Source organism: Ovis aries, chromosome 6 (genome assembly GCF_016772045.2).
Source record: "Ovis aries strain OAR_USU_Benz2616 breed Rambouillet chromosome 6, ARS-UI_Ramb_v3.0, whole genome shotgun sequence".
Taxonomy (NCBI): domain Eukaryota; kingdom Metazoa; phylum Chordata; class Mammalia; order Artiodactyla; family Bovidae; genus Ovis; species Ovis aries.
The window spans coordinates 19860867-19885215 of NC_056059.1; the positions used below are offsets into that span (position 1 = coordinate 19860867).

A 24349-nucleotide genomic window follows, 5' to 3' on the forward strand; every position below is an offset into this window, starting at 1 on the left:
ACCCATTTACGTTTAAGGTAATTATTGATAAGTATGATCCCGTTACCATTTACTTTATTGTTTTGGGTTCGGGTTTATACACCCTTTCGTGTTTCCTGTCTAGAGGATATCCTTTAGAATTTGTTGGAGAGCTGGTTTTGTGGTGCTGAATTCTTTCAGCTTTTGCTTGTCTGTAAAGCTTTTGATTTCTCCTTCGTATTTGAATGAGATCCTTGCTGGGTACAGTAATCTGGGCTGTAGGTTATTGTCTTTCATCACTTTAAGTATGTCTTGCCATTCCCTCCTGGCCTGAAGAGTTTCTATTGAAAGATCAGCTGTTATCCTTATGGGAATCCCCTTGTGTGTTATTTGTTGTTTTTCCCTTGCTGCTTTTAATATTTGTTCTTTGTGTTTGATCTTTGTTAATTTGATTAATATGTGTCTTGGGGTGTTTCGCCTTGGGTTTATCCTATTTGGAACTCTCTGTGTTTCTTGGACTTGGGTGATTATTTCCTTCCCCATTTTAGGGAAGTTTTCAGCTATTATCTCCTCAAGGATTTTCTCATGATCTTTCTTTCTGTCTTCTTCTTCTGGGACTCCTATAATTCGAATGTTGGAGCGTTTCATATTGTCCTGGAGGTCTCTGAGATTGTCCTCGTTTCTTTTAATTCGTTTTTCTTGTTTCCTCTCTGATTCATTTATTTCTACCATTCTATCTTCTATTTCACTAATCCTATCCTCTGCCTCCGTTATTCTACTATTTGTTGCCTCCAGAGTGTTTCTGATCTCATTTATTGCGTTATTCATTATATTTTGACTCTTTTTTATTTCTTCTAGGTCCTTGTTAAACCTTTCTTGCATCTTCTCAATCCTTGTCTCTAGGCTATTTATCTGTGTTTCCATTTTGATTTCAAGATTTTGGATCATTTTCACTGTCAATATTCGGAATTCCTTCTCCGGTAGATTCCCTACTTCTTCCTCTTTGGTTTGGTTTGGTGGGCAACTCTCCTGTTCCTTTACCTGCTGAGTATTCCTCTGTCTCTTCATCTTGGTTATATTGCTGCGTTTGGGGTGGCCTTTTTATATTCTGGTAATTTGTGGAGTTCTCTTTATTATGGAGCTTCCTCACTTTGGGTGGGGTTCTATCAGTGGCTTGTCAAGGTTTCCTGGTTAGGGAGGCTTGTGTTGGAGTTTTGGTGGGTGGAGCTGGGTTTCTTCTCTCTGGAGTGCAGTGGAGTGACCCGTAATGGGTTATGAGACATCAAAGGTTTGGGGATAATTTTGAGCTGCCTGTATATTGAGGCTCAGGGGAGTGTTCCTGTGTTGCTGGAGAATTTGTGTGGTATGTCTTGTTTTGGAACTTGTTGGCCCTTGGGTGGAGCTTGGTTTCGGTGTAGGTATGAAGGCATTTGATGAGCTCCTATTGCTTAATGTTCCCTGAATTCAAGAGTTCTCTAATGTTTTCAGGCTTCGGATTTAAGCTTCCTGCTTCTGGTTTTCAGTTTTATTTTTACAGTAGCCTCTAGACTTCTCCATCTATACAGCACCAATGATAAAACATCTAGGTTAAAGATGACAAGTTTCTCCACATTGAGGGACACTCAGAGAGGTTCACTGAGTTACAAGGAGAAGAGAAGATGGAGGGGGTAGTTAGAGGTAACTGGAATGAGATGCGGTGAGATCAAGAGAGGAGAGAGCAAGCTAGCCAGTAGTCACTTCCTTATGTGCGCTCTATAGTCTGAACCGCTCAGAGGTATTTACAGAGTTATACGGGGAAGAGGAGAGGGAGGAAGTAGACAGAGGTGACCAGGAGGATAAGAGAGAGGAATGAGTAGGAGAGAGACAAATCCTGCCAGTAACCAGTTCCTTAGGTGTTCTCCACTGTCTGGAACACACAGAGATTCACAGAGTTGGATAGAGAAGAGATGGGGGGAAAAGAGACAGAGGCCACCTGGTGGAGAAAAAGGAGAGGCCAGAGGAGGAGAGAGTGGTCAAGGCAGTAATCTCGCTCTCAGGTAAACTTGGGCAGTGAAGTTTGGGTTTTTAAATGTACAAAATTGACAACAAAAACCTAAGAGCAAAGATTAAAAATCTGGAGTAGAGGTTGGATTTTCAAAGATACAATATTAAAGAAAAGCAGAAGGAAAAAGGAAGAAAGAAAAAAAAAAAGAATTATTAAAAAACAAACAAACAAACAAAAAAAAACCAAAACAAAACACCAACAACCATCCAAAGAGTATATATGGTGTTTGCCTTTAAAAAAAAAAAAGTCTTTTTTTTAAAAAATAGTAATACTAGGTTATAGAAATAAAAATTAGAGGAGAAATAGAGGACTTAACAATTTAAAAAAAGCTAGGAAAAAAAAAGAAAAAAGCAAAAAAAAAAGGAATGATTTTAAAAATATTAAAAATATTTCTGGCTCTTCTCTGATGTTATGGGCCGTGTTGGCTCACTTCCAAGGCGGTTCCCTCTGTTTAACTTCTTCTGTTTGCTGGTTTTTTAGGCTCACTAGTTCAGTCGCGCTGTGGGGAGGGGGGATGCTGCAAACAAATAGCACTGTCGTGTGCACACAGTGTCTCAGCCCCGCTTGACCTGTCCCTTCTCGTGGCGCACAAACCGCTCCGGCTCTACGATGCTCAGCTGGGAACCGTCTGGGGCCGGCCCTAGGCTGCGTGCACTTCCCCGGTCCAAGCCGCTCAGGTTCGGCGCTCAGGCAGCCCTCAGAGGCACAAATGCGGCTGGGACTGCGCTTTGTGCCCTTCCCAGGTCTGAGTAGCTCAGGAGTTTGGCGAGCACGATCGCCGCGGCTTGTCACCTTTTCTGCCGCTGCTGCTCAGCTTTCTGGGTGGACTGCTGGCGCACCCCGTGAGGCAGATTGTGACTGTCCAGCACCCCCAGAAGTCTTAGCAAAGGAGCCTGCTTGCAGTTAGGTACGTAAAGTCTCTCCGGGTCTGCAATTGCCCCTTTCCAGTCCTTACGGCTCTGGCTGCCTGTCCCCGGCGGGGGATGGTCTGCAGCCGGCTTTTTCCGTTCCGTCCTTTGTTCTGTGCTCGGTCCTGGTGGTGTCTTATGTTCAAGCTTTTCGCGTGGTAGCTATCCCACAGTCTGGTTTGCTAGCCCAAGTTAGATCGTTGTGGTTGCCCGTGGGGTGTTCCTGCCCGATTCTTACAAAGCACTGCAGCCCGCGCCTCCCGAGTGTCCCTGCCCTGCCCCCATTTCCCAGTGGCGGATGCAGGCGTCTGTGCTGCTTTTCCACTGGGGGAGTTACTGGTGGGCTTGTAATCTCTTGGTTTTAATTATTTATCTATTTTTCCTTCCTGTTATGTTGCCCTCTGTGTTTCCAAGGCTCGCCACAGACTCGGCAGGGAGAGTGTTTCCTGGTGTTTGGAAACCTCTCTTCTTCAAATTCCCTTCCCTGGACGGAGCTCCCTCCCCACCTCCTTTGTCTCCTTTCTCGTCTTTTATATTTTTTCCTACCTGTTTTTAAAGACAATGGTCTGCTTTTCTGGTTGCCTGATGTCCTCTGCCAGCCTACAGAAGTTGTTTTGTGGAGTTTGCTCGGCATTGAAATGTTCTTTTGAGGAATTTGTGAGGGAGAAAGTGATCTTCCCGTCCTATTCCTCCGCCATCTTTCCCTCCCCCCTGCATGATTTTTAAAACTCACATTATCTTTACTGCTTAGAAACTAATAAAATCTATAAAGTCATTAATTGATATGATAAAATAATTTGTCCAAGAGTTTATATTTTCCATGTCATCACAATGTTATATTTTTTAATGTTAAATGTTTATCTGTATTACAGTTCATTGAGGAGTCCTGTGGTAGGTTTTATTGTCTTTTTGTACATTTAACTAAGATTTTGTAGCTAATGTAATGTTAACACTGATTTTTGCAGGCTCAGAAAACTCAGAAACCACCACAGAAACCAGCCCCCACAGTTGTTTCTGTAGCTCCAGCTGTTAAAGATCCGTTGGTTAAGAAACCAGAAACTAAACTCAAACCAGAGACAACTTTTCTAGCGTTTAAGAGATCAGAAGTCAAGGTATAGTACATTCTATTTTTATCTAAGATTGGATTTAAATTTAGTTGACTTAGTAATAGTTACTTGAAAAAATTAATCAGGAACTTTGTAGACCAAATGGCCATATGTTGGAAATTAAGACTGTATTACTATTGACGCTGGCTTCCCTGGTCGCTCAGCGGTAAAGAATCCGCCTGCCAGTGAAGAGACATGTGTTCCATCCCTGGGTCTGGAAGATCCCCTGAAGAAATGGCAGCCCAGTCCAGTATTCTTACCTGGGAAATCCCATGGACAGAGGAGCCTTGCAGGCTGTGGCCATGGGGTCACAAGGGAGTTGGACATGACTTAATGACTAAACAACAACAAACTGTTTACATTAAGTGGAAAGAGAACATTTATGCAATTATCTTGAACTCTGCTGTTTCTCTTTTTACCGTGGTTAGGAACTATTTGTGAGCATTCTGAGATAACCTTCTTTATCATTCCTATGTAGTCAGCCAATCTTCTGCAGTCAGGAATTTGGTTTCAATTCTAAATGCCTTCATCCTCAGTAGCAGTAGTTTTGCTCCTCCCATCACTTGGGAGCTTTCTTCCCCCTACTCATTGGCTATTGAAGTTTTCTTGCTCTCTCATATTTTTCTATTATCGTGAATTTTCCCATGAAGTGGCACTCTCTTATACTAAGGGGCTGGATTATCTAGCGAGAGTATCACCATTCTCATTCCTTGGTCTTCCTCCTTGACATCGTGCTACATTATTATTATTATCCTGGCATTTTGATATCATAGGATACAATATTTTCTAATCTAATTTTATAACAAAAGGAATGCTTTTATTGAGTTACACATTCTAATTTTAAGCAGAATACTAAAGATGGAAGAAAAAAATGTTAGCTCCAGATTCTCAAAGGTTACTCCCAGAAAATTCTAAAGATACTGCCTTGTTCAATTGGCTATAGGTAGTGAAGATCAATATAAATATAAAGTACTCTTGAGAAAGGTACTGATAATTTTATTTGCAGATCATTTTTAATTTAATTTAGCTGGTAGCTCAGAGGGTAAAGCGTCTGCCTGCAATGTGGGAGACCTGGGTTCAATCCCTGGGTAGGGAAGATCCTCTGGAGAAGGAAATGGCAACCTACTCCAGTTCTCTTGCCTAGAAAATTCCATGGATGGAGGAGCCTGGTAGGCTACAGTCCACGGGGTTGCAAAGAGTCGGACACGACTGAGCAACTTCACCACCACCAAGGAAGAGTTGATATCCAAGGGATAGCCCTTATTGTCACATAGAGACTTGGTGAGCTAGAGTAGAAGTAAGAATGATTTATTGAAAATAATTAGAGTTGCTATATTCTATACTTAAATTATTTTCAGATAGATTTTTATACTAACCTATTACTGCTGCTGCTAAGTTGCTTTCGTCGTGTCCAACTCTGTGCGACCCCATAGACGGCAGCCCACCAGGCTCCCCTGTCCCTGGGATTCTCCAGGCAAGAACACTGGAGTGGGTTGCCATTTCCTTGTCCAATGCATGAAAGTGAAAAGTGAAAGTGAAGTCGCTCAGTCGTGTCCAACTCTTTGCGACCCCATGGACTACAGCCTACCAGGCTCCTCTATCCATGGGATTTTCCAGGCAAGAGTACTGGAGTGGGGTACCATCGCCTTCTCCAACCTATTACTACCAAGGCTTATTTTTAGGAAACTCAATATGAAATTATTTTGCAGCAAATAAATTAAGGCTTTGGCTGTCATGTTTGTTCTGATTAAGAGGTTTGATATTTTTATGATAAAATAGAATAAATGTTTAGTATGAAATTCAATAAATTGAAAAGCAATACCAGTAACAGCAAACCATTAAAATAAAATGTCATATACACGGAACTTGCTTTGTACTTCATAAGTTTTGGGTCTTTTTGATTACTTCAGATGGGTTTTCTTTTGTAAAGTTTGTTGAAAGATCATTTAGTCAAATGGCAGGCAGTTTTATATTTATTAGAAAGAAAAGGAAAAAATAACATCTTTTATAATTGAAAATTAAGTTTACTATACCTGTGTCCTTTGCTACCTTGACTAAATTTTTCTCATTAAATATATGCATTTCTCTAGGAATTTGCAGTTTATGTAAAGTTTATCTTCTTTGCATAACCTTATGAGATAGTCATTATATGATGTAACTGTAAAAAATCCTATCACTTTTCACAGTATGTGAAAAATAATCTGGACCTTCCTCTTCTAAAGACCTCAGAGCACTCTATTTTCAGTATTCTTCTCATTGGTTTATAATGTTTCGTGCAGACAACATTGAAGACTACTTTGTAAGAATTAAAAACGTTTTTATCAATTCATTCGGAGTTCAGTTCTAAAATATAATTGGGTGTATTCTAAGCATGATAACTAGCATATTAAGTAAGATACTATTTGTAAGATTTTTATCTTTTACATATTTAACACTTTCGTGACCCATGAAAATAAGATAGAAAAATTCATTTCACAATCAATTTGAACAAAGTGCATTTTCCCCTAAATGTTAATGTGAAAAATATTGTTTTGTATGAAAAAGAACAGTATTTATGTAGTGACATTGGTACTCTGTTAGCTTTTGACTGTCCAAGGAAGTTACTTAGAGAAATGTAATATGTGTTACACCTTTAAGGAATAAATCTGGGAATGAGTCAGGCATACCCAAAATGTCACTATACGGCTTATTGAGGCAGTTTATAAAAAATCCTTTATATTGAAACAGGGACCTCTTTGTGATAGTTTCAGTGGAAACATGGACAAATTGGGAAAATAAAGTTATGAAATGTTTTTAGTATATCACCCGTTGTACAATTTCATGTAGTTAATGCAGTATACTTGTATATATGCAAGTATTTGCTCAAAATTTAGGGGGAATTTTTCTTTTAAATAGGTTCAGAATCTCATCTCAGACATCTAAGTATCCTGGGCATAAGAATTTTTGTCCATTAAGAGTGGATTCTGTTTTTGAATTGATCCACAAGTCATTTGGAGTAGGTCTAAAGAATTAGAAGTTTTACAGCTAAATAATAACCTTTTTGCATGAAAAACAACTTAAAGCATTAAATCTGATTTTCTGATGTGGCTTGTGGCTGAATCTAGAAGCAGTCCTCAAAAAGGAAATTTTTTTCTGAAATGATTAGAATAAGAATATGACATACCATAACTCCTGCTTTGGAAATGGTAGCACCGTTAGCTATGGATAGGTTTTCTTCTATGTGCTTTGTCATATCAGTTTATCAGAACTTAATTTTGATGATTTAAATTTCCAAGATCATTAGTTTTATAAAAAGTCTTAACCATTAATCTTCTTTTGTATTTAAGAATATTAGGTATTAATTATACTTTCCTCTAATATTTATCTTATATTTTTTAGGCATCCACGGTTGTTTCAGGAAATTCTTCTAGCACCAATGTTTCCTCTTCAGCAACTAGTGGCCTAATTGGATGGGCAGCTTTTGCAGCGAAAACCACTTCTGCTGGTCCATCAACAGCAAAATTGAGTTCAGCAGCCCAAAACAATAGCGGGAAACCTGCTACCTCTTCTGCTAACCAGAAGCCCGTGGGTTTGACTGGTCTGGCAACAACATCCAAAGGGGGAATAGGTTCCAAAATAGGTTCCAATAACAGCACTTCACCCACTGTACCATTGAAACCACCTCCACCTCTCACTCTAGGCAAAACTGGCCTTAGTCGCTCAGTTAGTTGTGACAATGTTAGCAAAGTAGGTCTTCCCAGTCCAAGTAGTTTGGTTCCAGGAAGCAGCAGCCAACTCAGTGGGAATGGAAATAGTGGCACATCAGGGCCTAGTGGAAGTACCACTAACAAAACCACTTCTGAATCGAGCACCTCTCCATCGGCATCCCTTAAAGGTCCAACTTCACAAGAATCACAACTCAATGCCATGAAGCGATTACAAATGGTCAAGAAGAAGGCTGCCCAAAAGAAACTCAAGAAGTAATGTGGCCAAGTAGGTTTTTATATCATACTACCCTAAAGATTAAAATCTTATGACGATATAATCTGTAATATACTATAATTTAATAAAAATCTTCATAATGAAATTTCTACTATTTCTTACCTTAAAATGCTAAATAGTATTTAGTGAAACTTAGAAATGTTTATCTTAAATCTGTTTTAACATCTTTATTTTGACAGTTTTCATAGTGTGTGAAAACTGATTAGAATGACTAATTCTTAATAAAAACTTCTGAAATCCCAGAAGACTGGTGCATCTGCAGATTTTAAAAAAAAAAAAAAGCATCTTCTAACAACGTCCCAATAACTGATCTTGCTGAATAGGTGCCTTACAAGAAGACAAGGATGGCCCGATAATAAAGTTTCCCACTCCTCGCCCACCATAGTCTGAATGTTCAGTGTCAGTCCCAGGCTCATTTCAATTGATTCTCCTTCTCCCCCCAAATATTTCAACTTCTTCTTTTCAAAAGTAATTTTTCATGTTCTTGTGTTATGCTTTTATCTTATCACCTCATATCAATTACTTAGGCATTTATCTCTTCCAATCGATGGTGAACCCCATGCCCTTTCAGTGCAATGCTTTTCTCACTTTTCTCTCAGAAATTGTGAGGGATTTCAGTTGTTACCTTATTCTAACAGAAGACATAAGGCTTTCTGGATCAGAGAAATAGTTCATTGTTCACAGCAAAATGTAGCAGTCATTCTATACTTCATGAATACCTCATTTCATTCAGAAACTAGACATCCAGCAAATTCCTACATTCACTAAACTTGAGCAGCCTGTTTCTTCAGCTTTGAGGTATGCTACTAAAACTATAAACTTCTGAACTCAAACTCTTGCCCATAATTCCTATATTTTCCTCACATTATTGTTCTAAAATATATTGGTAAATGCTTTCTGTGAAGTTAAAACATTTTTAAGTAAGCTTGGCCTTTTTTAAGGAAAGACGTTTTAAACTGCTTTGTTAAATAGCAGCACTGAATTCATGGTAAGTTACAACTCAAATTTGAAATAATTCTTACTTACAAAGTACAGTAAACATCTCTTTACATGCTTAAAATCTGCCTGCATATGTCTTTGTTTTGAGAAACTCAGTGTTCTGTTGATTAAATATCAATTTGGCATCAACTCCAAGTCCCCTTTAGTGTCAAAGACCAAAAAATATATGTATATTCATCATCATTTGTTTATATAGTTCAGGGTCATCTTGGACTAAACTGGATAAAATGATAGGATACAAGCTCAGTTCAACAACTGTAATAGCTAATATAACCTCAGTACCTACAAGAAATTAAAGCAGTAATGCAAACAGTTGCACATTGGTAATATTACCAGTGATTACAAAATTTTATCCAATCATAGTCAAAAACATCTGCTGGACAGAGTTGAAAAAAAGCATTTAAAAAAAAAAAAAAGAAAAAAAGCATTTTACTTTCTATAGTATTTCAGACAGGACTTTGGAAAACTTGTTTAGGAAGTAATTTAACTTACTGAGCATGGTTCTTTTATAGATTGTATGTGTGTATAAATATATATTTAGAATCTTGACGTGTGTAGGATACATACATCTAGTAGTGTATAACTAAGTTTGGTATTTCATAGAGGTATATTTGGCATTAGAGTTTACCCCAAGTAGCTCTTAGACCTTGATTTTTCCATATCATTAAGTGAACTTTATAACTGAGCATGTGATGAATGTAGCCAGCTTTATATTAAGAGTATTTATCCTTTGTTTTATTTTGTTATGTGTCATTTGTTTTTGCCACAGAATATTAAGTTGTGTGCGGGCAGGGATTTTGTGTGTCTTGCACATCATGGTGTTCCCACTGCAGCTCTTAGCTCAGTGAAAGAATAGACAGATATGTAGGTGAGCCAAAAAGCAAGCTTTTAGGATTGTAAGTTCAAATCCCGTTTTAGCAGAAATTTAGCCAGTATCACTTTTCTGTTTTGCATATTGTGCTTTTCTGTTAAGATTTAATCAGAGATTTTAGTGACTTAAAACTCTAAAAGGACACTGGCTTAAAGTCAGAAGACCTGTTTTTGAATCCCATTCTCTCCATGTGTTAGCTATGTGATCTTAGCTTCCTCCTCTATAAAACATAAATGGTAGAGAATGAGATAAAATGGAAGGCCTCTAATATTCAAAGGTTAGGTGATTCTGACTCTTAACAAGGATGTGGTAGTACTGTTTATTAGTAACAGATTATAAACTATGGTGACCATAGGTTGTATAGGAAATACATCATTTTACAGAAATACATCTGGCACAATAATTATAAAAATTATAAGGAAGTAGAGAAAGCCATATGTTTACATGCTGTAATATTATTTCTTCAAGAGAAGCTGTATTTAATTTACTAAGAATACATTCACAAGATTTTTGAACAAGAACATCTTGTTCTGGCATATACTAAAAATGTGACTTATCTTCCTGAGAGATTAAAGCAAGTTTTGTCTGTATCTAGAGTGTAATATTGTGAGCACAGTTATTGGCTCACAGATGCAGCTTGAATTCCTGGAGTAAATAGTCTTATATTGGAATGATTTTGTAGGTCACAGAGAATTTAATGACTAACTTTATATATATACTATTTAGTATATATATGAGAGGTAATTGAAAAAACTAGACTTTAAAATTAGTAGCATTCTGTGAATAGTAGGATATCTCTATAAAGCATATAAAATCTGGTGTCCTTCCGGTCAGTGAAATTGAATTTCTTCCTCATCACTATAATGTAAATGTACATGTCTTAATTTAGCTTAAATGTTGTGAGGTTTCTCAGTGTATTCAAGTATTGAACCATGTACTGAGTACCTTAAAAAGCCATATAGTTTTGACAAATAGGATCTGAATAAAGTGGTTTTGCCATCTTAGGATATAAAGATTTCCTCTATTTATAGTAACTTTGAGAGGGTTTTACAATTAACAAAAGTCAAAGAAGTTGATGGAAAATGAAGTGTTTAATTCCATGTTACTAAATGTTTGTAAATCATCTAAATAGTCATCACAAATAGTGACAGGCACTTAATAGCCATTTATTTCTAAAAGTCCAGGTTATATTTTAGGGAAGATATGGAATATACCAATACTTAAAACTGTTCATGCAATGCTGCATTTATATGACTAACAATGTGCATTACATTTCTTCTGCACAGTTATTCCTTCATAGAAATGTTTTATTAATAAATACTAAGACCAGATATTTTTCTAAAATATAAGAAAAGTTCACATAGTGGCTTTGTGACTCTTTCACATGATTTAAGCACCCATGGTAACTTTGTATTGAGGTGAGGTGAGGTGAAGTCGCTCAGTCATGTCCGACTCTTTATTACTAGAGTTTAAAAAATAATTTCTAAACTTTATTATGTATATAGCTTAAGGCATCTGTATTTAAAAATAAATACTAAATAAAGTGTATACATATACCTGTTTATTTGTTTAATAAAGAGAAACAGCCACAAAAATTTCCCCTTCATTCTTAGTAAAAAATACCTATTTCAGAGAATTATCTACTATATAATAACATTTAATTTTAAAGACAGAATAGAATTACATTAGCATTCCTTTCCTTAAATGCAGTGATGTCACCAACAGGTCTGTCTTTTTAAACTTATTGAAGACTTATACATATATGGGATTTTATTTCCCTTAGACCCAACACAATAATGCCTGACTTCAAAATTACAACTACTTGATTTTAAATAATATACTTTTAAAATGTATATATTGTATAATTTTTTTAAAAGCCTAAATAGCATATGAAATGTAGGTCATATCTTTAAAATACCAACAACATTGCTTGATAGTAATGCATATTTGCCACAATAGTGGGGGGCCTGCAGAAGGTGGCTTCACTATAAGTCTTGCTCAGTTACTAACTGCAGCTGTGATTTCAGTGGTGTGGTTTCTTCTAAGGTCAGATAGGAAGCATCAGTCTTAGGACTACACAGGTAGAGAGAACTTCTAGTCACTTATTTCAGCCATAAACCCAGATATGTGTTATTTATATAATTCTTCATGTCAGGGAGGAGTATTTAGGTCACAGCTAATTTAAATTTTATAAAAATTCCCCACTAGTTGTGGGTATATTCATGGTTGCCACAAGTTACAAGTTTGGATTTCCTTTTGCTTTACCCTAAGCAAACTGGAGACATTTCACTACTGAATACAAAGGACCCTTTAGAAGACAAAAAGTTGCTATACATCCAATCTTTTGGTACCCAACTCAAAACAAACAAAGTTTTTTGCAGAAACAACTTATAAATAGAACCTGATAAACCTTGTTTAAGAATTTTAGAAACTATCATAAAATATAAATTTTTCTGTCATGTAATGTCTTCTCATGAATTTCTATGGATGTACATGTCCTGTGTGTGTTAAAAGTCAACAGCTCTCTGAAAAATGGCATTCTTCATTTTTTTGTATTCCTCAGTAATAGATGTAACAATATGTATTATTGAGATCAAATCTTTGAGAGTAATTTTAACTTTAAAATTGTAAAATTTAATATATTAACAAATTTTATGTGGACAATGAAAATCTACCTTAGTTTGGTTTTTAAAAGAAACCACTTAGTCAAATTTAATCTTTTTTTCTATTCCAAAGAAACATCTTTAGTTCAACAAAATGTCTTGGGACAAAATATGCCTGAAATCTTAGAGGACAGTTCTGAGCTATTCCTAAATGAAAGTTCAGTGTCCCAGGACATTGTGTTACAGCAAGTGCTATCCTCAATGCCTGCCTTGTCTAAGTACAAATCAGCAACTAAAAATATTTACATCTTGGCTCAGAACATGGAACACACATTCCTCATTCATCATCTATATGATTGAGTGATCCAAAAATTTTTTCTCATTAAAGTATCATTAGTGATCATGTAGGATAGTTTTTAAACAATTTCACTTTCAACAATGTTTAAGCAAAAAATAAAAATAATAAACGTAGGTACTTCCTATTCTCTAAGCTAATCATGGAAGTTCCAATAGCCCTTGATTTTGAAAAATTTCTCAATACTTAAATATGGACCTAGAGGAAAATGGTCCTCATCAGTGTTGATTATTTTTACCACTATGTTCTTTGCTGATAGTAAATATATACCACGTAATGTTTAGGGGTATGGACCTCTATAACTAGATCTAGGTTTGAATTTCAGCCCTACCACTTACTAGCAATGTAACTTGGACTAAATAAATTACTTCATCTATTTAGGCTATAGTTTCCTCATAATGTTTTGAGTATCAAATAATTTATCACATATAAAGCATTTATAATAATGTCTGGCATTTGATATGCATTCAGTAAATGTTAGATATTATCATTATGTTATTCAGGGTTTTTTTAAATTCAAAACTTCCATTAAAGAGAGTCCACATCAGGCTTCTAGTTGACTGTTAATTAAGTAATTGATTTCTGTTCTTATGTCTTTTTAGTACACTCTCTGGTTCATGCATATATATGTATAATCTGTACCACATAGTACATATATATGTGTGTAAACCCTGTAATGTTATGGTATATGTGTGTAGGTATATACATGCATGCATGTTCAAAAGAGAAAAATACAAAAACAAAAACATTTAAGGCAAAATACATAATACAGAAAAATACAGTAAATTGAAAAACCTTTATCCTTAGATCCAGCCTTTCATGATGATAAAGAATACATTTACCCTTTCAAAGATCACTTTTAAGGAGTTGATAGTTGGAGCTTTGGCTGTGTTTTGCCGTCCTGTGTGTTTAGTGTTTCCTTCAACATGCATTCCTTATAGTACATTTTGAAATAATCTTGTTTGGAAGCACAGTCTTCCTTAAAATCTGAAATGGTGTCAGTTCTTATATTAATAGTTTGGAGGTTTCTTGATTTCTAGGCCAACATTTTGTAATGGCAGTTTTATGAGGTAGTCAATCAACAAACAACTTGCCAGAAAATGAAAGTCAAAGGCTTATTTTCTTAAGCATAAGTCATCTTCCCAAGGTAGTTAGCTGGAACATAGCCTTTCTGTCCTTGAACTTCAGCTAACCACCACTCTTTATTACCACTTAGGTCACAAAATCTAAGTATATGGACTCTTTGGTATTCCTGAAGGCTAAGTTCATGGTCACTCCGTGCTTGAAAGGCATGAACTGCATAGAAAATCTAGACAAAGAAGCAAATGATATTATTAGAAGCAGAACCTAAAAATTTAGACAAACATAATAAAGATTTCCAAGATTTGGAATTTTCCTAAAGTTACATTTTCCCAACTCCTTTGTTGGATTTATTTTGCCAAAGTATGGTCCAAGATGAAAACAATTAAATTTCCATTCTTATTGTTCTGTTGGAAGGAGTCTAAATTATTCATTCTTGAAGGCAATTTGGCACTTTTTACTAAATCTTTTTAATGTTAGCTTTTTTTGATTCAGTAATAGCTCAAAGAGTCTCTTCTACAGAAATCGAAACACTGGAAGAGATTATTGCATAATAATGTTAATGTAATACCCACTTACAAGGTGAAAAGTGGGAAGGAGGTGGAATAACATTAAAGGTTCAGTAAACAGTTAAATTCTAGATGCTTACACTAAGGAAATTTGTGGTCATAAAAATACTGTTTTCTGAGACAACACAGGAAAATGTTTATGATAAAATACTCAGTCAAAAAGAAACCAGATGTACTATATAAGTCTAATACTGTTAGATGGTTTTCTTTGAATAGTATAATTATTAGAAGTAGAACCTAAAATTTTACACAAACATAATAAAGATTTCCAAGATTTAGAAGTATTACTAAATTTTTTGTTTGTTTTTGTTTTATTTTATAAACTTTTATAATGACAGTGTATTAAATTTATATTTTAAATTGACCAGAATTTTTATTTAATCTTAAAAGAAAACTTGATAATTATTAGATGCATAAGAAGCCTCTAAATAAGTGTTTAGTCCCTCTTCCACTAAGACTATTAATAAAAATGTTTAGTTGTGTTATAAAATTAAGCAGTCAGCTAACAATATTTATTCATTCACTTATTTAATTAAAATTTACTATGTATCTATTAGTTGCCAGATATTATATCATCAGAGCACTTATAACCCCACTAGGGGAAAAAAATGCCAGAAAAAAATGGGGGTACATGCAAAAACAACAAAGCAAAACAAAAAAAAAACACCATGCAAATGCAGGTGATAAATACACACACACACACATATGTGTGTGTATATATATGTGTGTGTGTGTGCATATAAATATATATAAGCTAATTTATGAGCTGGTTTTAGAAGAAGTAACCTTTTATAGGACACAAAGTTAATAAAGAGGGTAGATAGTTCCTGTTCAAAGGTACAGAGATGAATACACGGAAACAGTACATGGGAAAGGCAGGCAGATTTGCTTTCTCAAAACTGAGGGTCAGGATAAAAAGGAAATGAGAAATAAGATAAATCCATTGAGCAGGAGGCTGGGTTGTGGAGCGGGGACTACAGTTGATCCTTGGGCAATACCCAACTGAGTGGATCCACTTACACACTTTTTTTCAGTAAATATATTGTAACAAAATGGGGAGATTTGTGACTATTTGAAAAAACTCACAGATGAACCACATAGTTAAGAAATATTGAAAAAATTAAAAATGTCATGAATGCATAAAATACTAAATTACTAAAGCATAAGACGAGTGATATTTAACAAAAATTAATAATGTTAGTTTTCTTACTGTTTTATAACTTTGCTTTCAAAGAACTATATTACCATTCAGTATGCCTCTCATAACTGAAGAGACTGCATATCAGCCTGTCATCACAGGTAAGTGATTTTTTTTAAAAAGTGTAACATTTCCAGTTTGTACTGGTGGGCCAAAAAATTTGTTTGGGTTTTTTTGGATTTTTCAGAAAAAACCAAACAAACTTTTTGGCCCACCCAATACTATGACTATGACTGTAATACTATATGCCAAAAAAATTTTATGATTTAGTCATTAGTGAATGTTAGACTGCTGCTGCTGCTGCTGCTGCTGCTAAGTCGCTTCAGTCGTATCCAACTCTGTGCGACCCCATAGACAGCAGCCCACCAGGCTCCGCCGTCCCTGGGATTCTCCAGGCAAGAACACTGGAGTGGGCTGCCATTTCCTTCTCCAATGCATGAAAGTGAAAAGTGAAAGGGAAGTCACTCAGTCGTGTCCGACTCTTTGCGACCCCATGGACCGCAGCCTACCAGGCTCCTCTGTCCATGGGATTTTCCAGGCAAGAGTACTGGAGTGGGGTGCCATTGCCTTCTCTGAGGTTAGGCTACTGTGAAGCAATCATACTGATTATATTAGGCTACCATAAAACAATCTGAGTGCTGCTTTGTTTTCAATGCATAAATTGTTATACCTGTAAATAAATATGATTTTCTTTTTTATATAATTTTTTCATTTCTGATGTCTAGCATTAGTAATGCAAGTAAAACTACATTTGCTTTATATTATATAATGTTGATGTATTAAGAAGTGATTCATTTGGTAAACAAATGACATAAACTTACATATCAGTAAATACAGTAAAGTATTTTAAATGTATTCTTTTCCTTATGATTTTCTTAATAACATTTTTTCAGCTTTATTGTATGTCTATATATAAAATACATAAACATAAAATGTATGTTAATCAAGTGTTTGTATCATCCTTAAGGCTTCTAGTCAAAGTAGACAATTAGGAGTGAATCAAAATTTTTTGTGGATTTTCAGCTGCCCAGGGGTCAGCTCCCTCACCCCAGAGTTCTTCAAGGGTCAGTGGTACAGATACAGCATAAGCTGTTCTTTAGAACTTGAACTATATAGCTTTTGATGGTATTCTGACACCACTGACATGTATCATTTCAATAGCTCTAGCATGAGCACCTCACGGAGAGGAGCCACATTTTAACTTTTCTCCATTGACCACATCAATGATATATAGTAGGAATTCAAATATATGTTGGTTTGTTTTGAAAGTAAGGCTGAAAGGCTTGGATGTCATACAAGAACACACAAGATATCTTGAGTCATACAAGATACATACAAGACAGATTGGTGGGTATGTATCATTTTGCAATTTAAAGAAGTAAGTTCAGTTCAATTCAGTTCAGTCGCTCAGTCTTGTCCAAATCTGCGACCCCATGAATCGCAGCACGCCAGGCCTCCCTGTCCATCACCAACTCCCCCAGTTCACTCAGACTCACATCCATCAAGTCCGTGATGCCATCCAGCCATCTCATCCTCTGTCGTCCCCTTTTCCTCTTACCCCCAATCCCTCCCAGCATCAGAGTCTTTTCCAATGAGTCAACTCTTTGCATAAAGTGGCCAAAGTACTGGAGTTTCAGCTTTAGCATCATTCCTTCCAAAGAAATTCCAGGGCTGATCTCCTTCAGAATGGACTGGTTGGATCTCCTTGCAGTCCAAGGGACTCTCAAGAGTCTTCTCCAACACCACAGTTCAAAAGCATCAATTCTTCGGCGCTCAGCCTTCTTCACAGTCCAACTTTCACATCCATACATGACCACAGGAAAAGCCATAGCCTTGACTAGATGGACCTTGGTCGGCAAAATAATGTCTCTGCTTGTAAAGAGAAAACCAAAAGGGAAATGCCATAGATTCTTGAGCAATGGAATGGTAACAGTCATTTCAGTTCAGTCACTCAGTTATGTCCAACTCTTTGTGACCCCATCGACTGCAGCATACCAGGCTTCACTGTCCATCACCAACTCCCGAACCTAATCAAACTCAAGCCCATCGCGTCAGTGATGCCATCCAACCATCTCATCTTCTGTCATCCCCTTCTCCTCCCTCCTTCAATCTTTCCCAGCATCAGGGTCTTTTCCAAGGAGTCGGTTCTTCACATCAGGTGGCCAAAGTACTGGAGTTTCACCTTCAGCATCAGTCCTTCCTATGAATATTTAGGACTAATTTCCTTAAGAGTTGACTGGTTGGCACTCCTTGCAGTCCAAGGGACTCTCAAGAGTCTTCTCCAACACCACAGTTCAAAAGCATCAATTCTTCAGTGCTCAGCTTTCTTTATAGTCCAACTCTCAGGTAAAGTAATGTCTCTGCTTTTTAATATGCTGTCTAGGTTGGCCATAGCTTTTCTTCCAAGGAGCAAGCAACTTTTAATTTCATGGCTGCAATCACCATCTGCAGTGATTTTGGAGCTCAAAAAGTCTCTCAATGTTTCCTTTGTTTCCCCATCTATTTGCCATGAAGTGATGGGACTGGATGCCATGATTTACTTTTCTGAATGTTGAGGTTGAAGCCAACTTTTTCACTCTCCTCTTTCACTTTCACCAACAGGCTCTTTAGTTCTTCACTTTCTGCCCTAAGGGTGGTATCATCTGCATATCTGAGGTTATTGATATTTCTCCTGGCAATCTTGATTCGAACTTATGCTTCATCCAGCCCAGCATTTCACATGATGTACTCTGCATATAAGTTAAATAAGCAGGGTGACAATATACAGCCTTGACGTACTCCTTTCCCTATTTGGAACCAGTCTATTGTTCCATGTCCAGTTGTGTTGCTTCTTGACCTGCATACAGATTTCTCAGGAGGCAGGTAGGGTGGTTTGGTATTCCCATCTCAGGTGAGAGATGGTAGCAATAATGACCACCTTTTATAGCTCTCACAACAGTTTACATGTCAAATGTGCTATATCCTTAACAACCCTGTGAGATGAAACTTGGAGAAGCAACATGGTCCTAATCATAGAGCTAGTTGGTATTACTTGGACTGTACCTTCCAACTCCAAATCGTGTGCTTCATTCATTTCTCATGGTACTTTAGGAACCAAACTTGTTCTAACAAGGATGTGCAGAGTGTATTTTTGTAGAAAGGGGCTGGAATCTCTAATATACTGCTGCTGCTGTTTTTGTTGTTTAGAAAGTAAAGGCATTGAATATATACATAAGAACAGAGTGGAAGATATGGTTTGCAAAAGCTTTCAGGAATATGATCTATTATAATACAGCTTCTGAAATAATCTTTAAGAGCCCACATTAGTAGTTGCTAGTCATCTTTTGCAATTTTTATACATATTATGGGGCTTCCTAGGTTGCGCTAGTGGTTAAGAACCTGTCTGCCAATGCAGGTAGATATGAGACACGAGTTCGACCCCTGGGTTGGGAAGATCCCCTGGAGGACGGCATGGTAACTCACTCCAGTATCTTTGCCTGGAGAATCCTATGGACAGAGGAGCCTGGCAGGCTGTAGTCCATAGAGTCACACAGAGTCGGACACGACTGAAGCAACTTAGCATGCATACATAATATACATACTTTATCAGTGCAGCTATAGATTTTTTATCAAGTCAGGTTACCTACTAATATGATTCCTAAATATTTGTGGTGGTCTTTCAATTTGGGACATATACTCTCAAGGAGAATATGAAATCTACCTAGCAAAGCTTATATTTTAAACATTCAATATAAACACTCATAAAATTGTAAAGTTAAATTACAAAATTATATACTTTGAATACTTTAGATGATCATAGTCCAAAGTTACCTTAGGATGATAATTTTTCAATTTTTAGATATGTTTGTACCTCCATTTAATATAAGATAAATATTCAAAATGGAAGTAAATCTGCTTTTAAAGAGACAGTAGTTGATAACATTAGACTACAAGTTAGAAATTTTCAGTTTGTTATGGATTTAAAAGCTAAAGGTTTTCTCTCTTTTTAAAAAATGTTTTCATTGTTCCAAGCCATATCATTCAACTTTCAATGTTACTATGTTTTGATCCAGACACATTTATTGCAGTTTTGGAAATTTAAGTCATAAGCATCTGATCCTTTCCTTGGCATTCAATAAAATATATTTTATTAATTACTTCTTTGCAATATATAAAGCTCTGGTTCATTTTATGTACAATATTCTGTGACTACAATCCAGTTCTCCACAACATTTCCTTTTTTAATAACACCCTGTATTATTGTATTATTGACTCATACCCAGTTTATTGGTTACTGTTTACAACCACCAGCTCCTTCCTTGTGGTGCCACTGCCAATTCAGCATTTCCTTATTCTATAATTGTGCATTTAATTATTCCTCCTTTAGTGAGCCACATTACCTATCTTCACTGAATCTCATTTTACTGATTTCATCCCAGCTCTCTAATTGGCAACAACTAAAATCATATTTTAATCTTCCTTTCCAAAACTAAAAATCTGCAAAATGAGCATTTACAATATTATATCATATTAGCACAGGAAGCCAAGATAGTCATATTGTGTGAAAAATGCTCATTCTCTCTCATCCACAAAAGCAAGCCTTCATGCTCTTTAGTTAACAAATATGAATTGTTATCATGCAAGTAATTTTTATAAAAGAAAAAAGTTTCAAATAAAGGTAAGCACAGAAAAATTTACCCAATTTCTATGAATACCTTGTTCTTTTATCCTTTCTTCCTTGTCCTCTTTGTTTCTTTCTACCTACCTACCTAAAGTGGTATTAAGTATGTAATTATAGTACACATAATTTTTGCAACCTGTTTTTCACTTCAAAATATATTTAAAAATCTTTTCATGTCAATAAATAGCTCTCTAAAGCATCATTTTAATGACTAGATACATTATGTTACAGCCTGCTAACTTTTGAAGTACTTTTTAAATGATTACATGCTAGACATATAGCATTATTATAAGCAGTTGAAAAACGTTAAGAGAGGGGATCAGATAGTGAATCTAGAATTATTACAAAACAACCAACTTTTTAGAAGTCAAAAATTATGTTCTCAGTATTGTTCACATGGAAAAAGAAAAGAGCACTGATTCTCAGACATTACTTCCCTCTAAAACTGGATTTCAGCCATTATTAAATGTGGTCTTCTTTGAGAAGTACCAAAGATTGTGCCAGCAAGAAAATGGAAGCCTTGGTCTTACTGGAACAAGGAACTAAATTCTGCCATCATCACGAGCTTGGAAGAGAACCTTGAATTTTGGAAAGAAGCACAGCCAAGCAAATGTCTAGACTGCAGCACTATGAGATTCCAAGCAAAGCACCCAGCTAAGCTGTGGTCTGGACTTCTGACCAAGAAAATGATGAGATAATAAATTTATGTGGTTTTAAGCTACTTAGTTTGTGATAATTTGTTATGCAGCACAGAAAACTAATACAGACCATGTCATTATTATTTAATGGAAGAAATCTGAAATTTGAGTTGGGTTATTTCAAGTCAAAGGAAGGGTATAGGGGATCCTATGTGTTCACAGATCCAAGCTGCCTTTTCTAGTTCAGTTGTACCAGTAATAATATTTGTATTTATATCCATGACACCATAGTCTATTTGGAATTGGTTTGAAACTCAGAGGAAAAGGAGAACAAACGGCAGTTTGGAAAGATATCATTAATATACTTTGTTTTGAGCAAAAGAAAATTCTTATTTTTCCCCTCAGTAATGGAAACTTCTAATGGACCTAATTCCCATGATGCATATTGACAGGATTACTCAAAGCAATTAATTACTCTGCAGTAGCAGCAGCTAGTAGGCGCTAGATGCAGTTTTAAACTACAAAATCCATGCTGAGCCTAAATGAGGCACTTAATCTAAAAGTTCCTGTAAAGCCAAGTAAAAACTAGGAACTCAACATCAAACCAGCTTTAGGGTGTCTTCACAAATTTCATCCGCCAATGTCTGTCCTTCCAGGTTATTGAGGTAAGGCAAAGTCAGCCAGGACATTTAATCAAGTATATGGATTTCACTTAAATTAAAAATTCATTAATCAGTTGGTATTGTAACATTATATAGTCTTATTAAAACTCTGAATAAGCTAAGAGAGTGAATAAGTGAAAAAAGGGTTCTGAAACTTCAAGACAGGAAAGTGGTAAAAACACACAGGAATGTAGAGATGAGCTTAGAATCAGCCATGGCTGGGAGAAAATACTTGCAAATTACATATCTGATAAAGAACTGTATCCAGAATAAATAAAGAATTCTTAAAACTGGATAATAAGAACAGAAGTGAACCCAATTTTTTAAATGGGCAAATACCCAAAAAGACATTTCATCAAAAAAAAAAAAAAACCAAAAAACCAGGAATGGTCAATAAGAACATGAAAGATATTCAACAGCATTAGTCATTAGGGAAATGTAAATCAAAACTACAATGAGATACCACTTCACTTCCATTAAGATGGCTGTGATAAAAAAAAAAAAAAGGCAATAAGGCAAGAATATGAAGCAACTGCAGTTCACAATCCTTATAGATTGTTGTTGGATACATAAAATGGTGCAATCACTTTGAAAAACAGCTTGGCAGTTTTCTAAAGATTTAATGGTACCAATAAGCAATTCCACTCAAGAAAAATGAAATTCACACAAAGACTTGCACAAAAATGTTCATAGCAGGATTATTCATAATAGAAGCTATCCCAGATATCCATCATTTGGTGAATGGATAAACAAAATAAGCTATATTCGAAGAATAAAATACTATTAGGCAATAAAAAGCAACAAACTACATATCTGTACTACAACATGGGTGAATCTCAAAAAACATTATGCAAAGTGAGAGAAGCTGTCTGTAAAACACCACATACTGTGTGATTTCATTAATACAAAAAATATAAAAAAGGCAAATCTATGGAGGAAAAAAGTAGATTAAAGATTTCTTGGGGCTAAAAGTGGGAAAGAAGAAGGGCTACAAATGAGGGCAAAGAATCTTTTAGGGTAAAGCAAATGTTCTAAAGTTGGATTCAGGTAACTGTTAATATACTAAAAGTCAGTGAATTGTATATTTAAATTGCACAAATTTTATGATATGCAAGTAAGTGCTTAATAAAACCATTTTTAAAGTTTCGAACATGAATTGGACAGCATTCGTGTATTGTTGAAAGAAACTGAACAGATAAAATATTTTTGAAGAGCAGTATGGCACTGTGTATCAAGACTTATATCTCCTTTGATGCTCCAGTACTTTTAAGAACTTGCCTTAGAGATAAACTCATTTAAGTGTATAAAAATAGATGAATAACCATCTTGCCTGAAATATTGTTTGAAATTTTAAAAAACCTCAAAATATTCTGAATGTCTATTATTATGGTAATAGTTACATAAACTATGATATATCTGAATAATGAAGTACTATGAAGAATTTGTTAAGGAAGAAGGTAGATATTTGAGTATGGTTGTCTCTAAGATGTATTGTTAAGTGAAAAAAACTTATGTACAACATATATGTTCCCACTCATGTAAGTATAAATATACTCATATAAATACAGTATTTGAAAAGATATACCTGCATATTATCTCTGCAAAGTAGGACTGAGGAGAGAATAAAGACCTTTACTTTTAATTTACATATATTTTTCTACTATTTTAACTTTTCACAAATAACATGTATTAACCTTTTTTTTTTAAAAGAAGGTAATATTAATTAAAAAGCCACTAAAGAAAAAAAAACAAGTTTAAAAAAAGGAACCAGTTAACTGGTCACCACTGGGGATTAACAAATATATTGAAACTTTCTGAGGTAGCAAAAGGAACCCTATATAGTAGTTAACTTACCATTTTGGGAAAGGATTATGCTAATAGACTTTTGCACTGGTTAAATGGGGGAATCGTAGCTTTTAAAAGTTTCAGTATATAGTATATGTCATTATGTGGTCGTGTTATGCTAGAGACTAAAAACAACCGATTCATACATAGCTCACTTACACATTATCTCTAATCCTCACATCAACTTGGCCAAGTGGGAATTACTGTCTTCTTTTCCTCGATAAAGCATCTGTCTACAATGACGGAGACCCAGGTTCGATCCCTGGGTTGGGAAGATCCCCTGGAGAAGGAAATGGCAATCCACTCCAGTACTATTGCCTGGAAAATCCCATGGACAAAGGAGCCTGGTAGGCTACAGTCCATGGGGCTGCAAAGAGTCGGACACGACTGAGTGACTTCACTTTTCCTCATTTGAGGAAACAAGCTCAGAGAGTTAAATCCCTTGAAAAAGGTACACAAAACGGAAGCTGACACTTCCAGAGTCTCACAGTAAGAGAGAACATGTTTCATGATTTGAACAGCCATGCATCTTTACACCAAGGTTCAAATTCTTACCTGTTCATCTGCCTCTTGAAAACTGTCAACATCAGTACCATTTATTTCAGACTTCCCACATGTTCCACTAAGAGATGAGCTGCTCCCACTTATGCTACCTTCTGGGGTGCCTGTGACACTGTCCCTGGCTGGCCGTGAAGACACAAAGAGGCTGATGTTATCAAAATCATCGTCGCAGAACCTGTTCTCAGCATCCACCTTCTGCACTCTTGCTGGATTGTAGGGTTTTAGGAAGGAGGAATACACATATCCTTTTATAACTAGGGAGGAAATAAAAAGAAGAAACAAGGTTATTTATATACTCTTTCCAAACGGTT

At 35.9% G+C, this 24349-nt stretch overlaps 2 protein-coding genes across 3 annotated transcripts in view; one reads left to right on the forward strand and one right to left on the reverse strand.

Annotated features, from left to right (window-relative positions):
* Window positions 1–8082, forward strand: part of INTS12 (integrator complex subunit 12) — a 29184-nt gene extending 21102 nt beyond the window's left edge. For both annotated transcript variants that reach the window (XM_012179569.3, XM_004009652.5), the window contains exons 6-7: window positions 3876–4022; window positions 7395–8082. In XM_012179569.3, coding sequence (XP_012034959.1) covers window positions 3876–4022; window positions 7395–7979 — 732 coding nt within the window. In that variant the 3' untranslated portion in view covers window positions 7980–8082. The remainder of the gene's footprint in view (window positions 1–3875; window positions 4023–7394) is intronic.
* Window positions 8083–11411: 3329 nt separating this feature from the next.
* Window positions 11412–24349, reverse strand: part of ARHGEF38 (Rho guanine nucleotide exchange factor 38) — a 149241-nt gene continuing 136303 nt past the window's right edge. The window contains exons 13-14 of the mRNA XM_004009653.6: window positions 24033–24292; window positions 11412–14134 (exon numbers count right to left, since the gene is read on the reverse strand). Of these exons, the coding sequence (XP_004009702.2) occupies window positions 13949–14134; window positions 24033–24292 (446 nt within the window). The 3' untranslated portion in view covers window positions 11412–13948. The remainder of the gene's footprint in view (window positions 14135–24032; window positions 24293–24349) is intronic.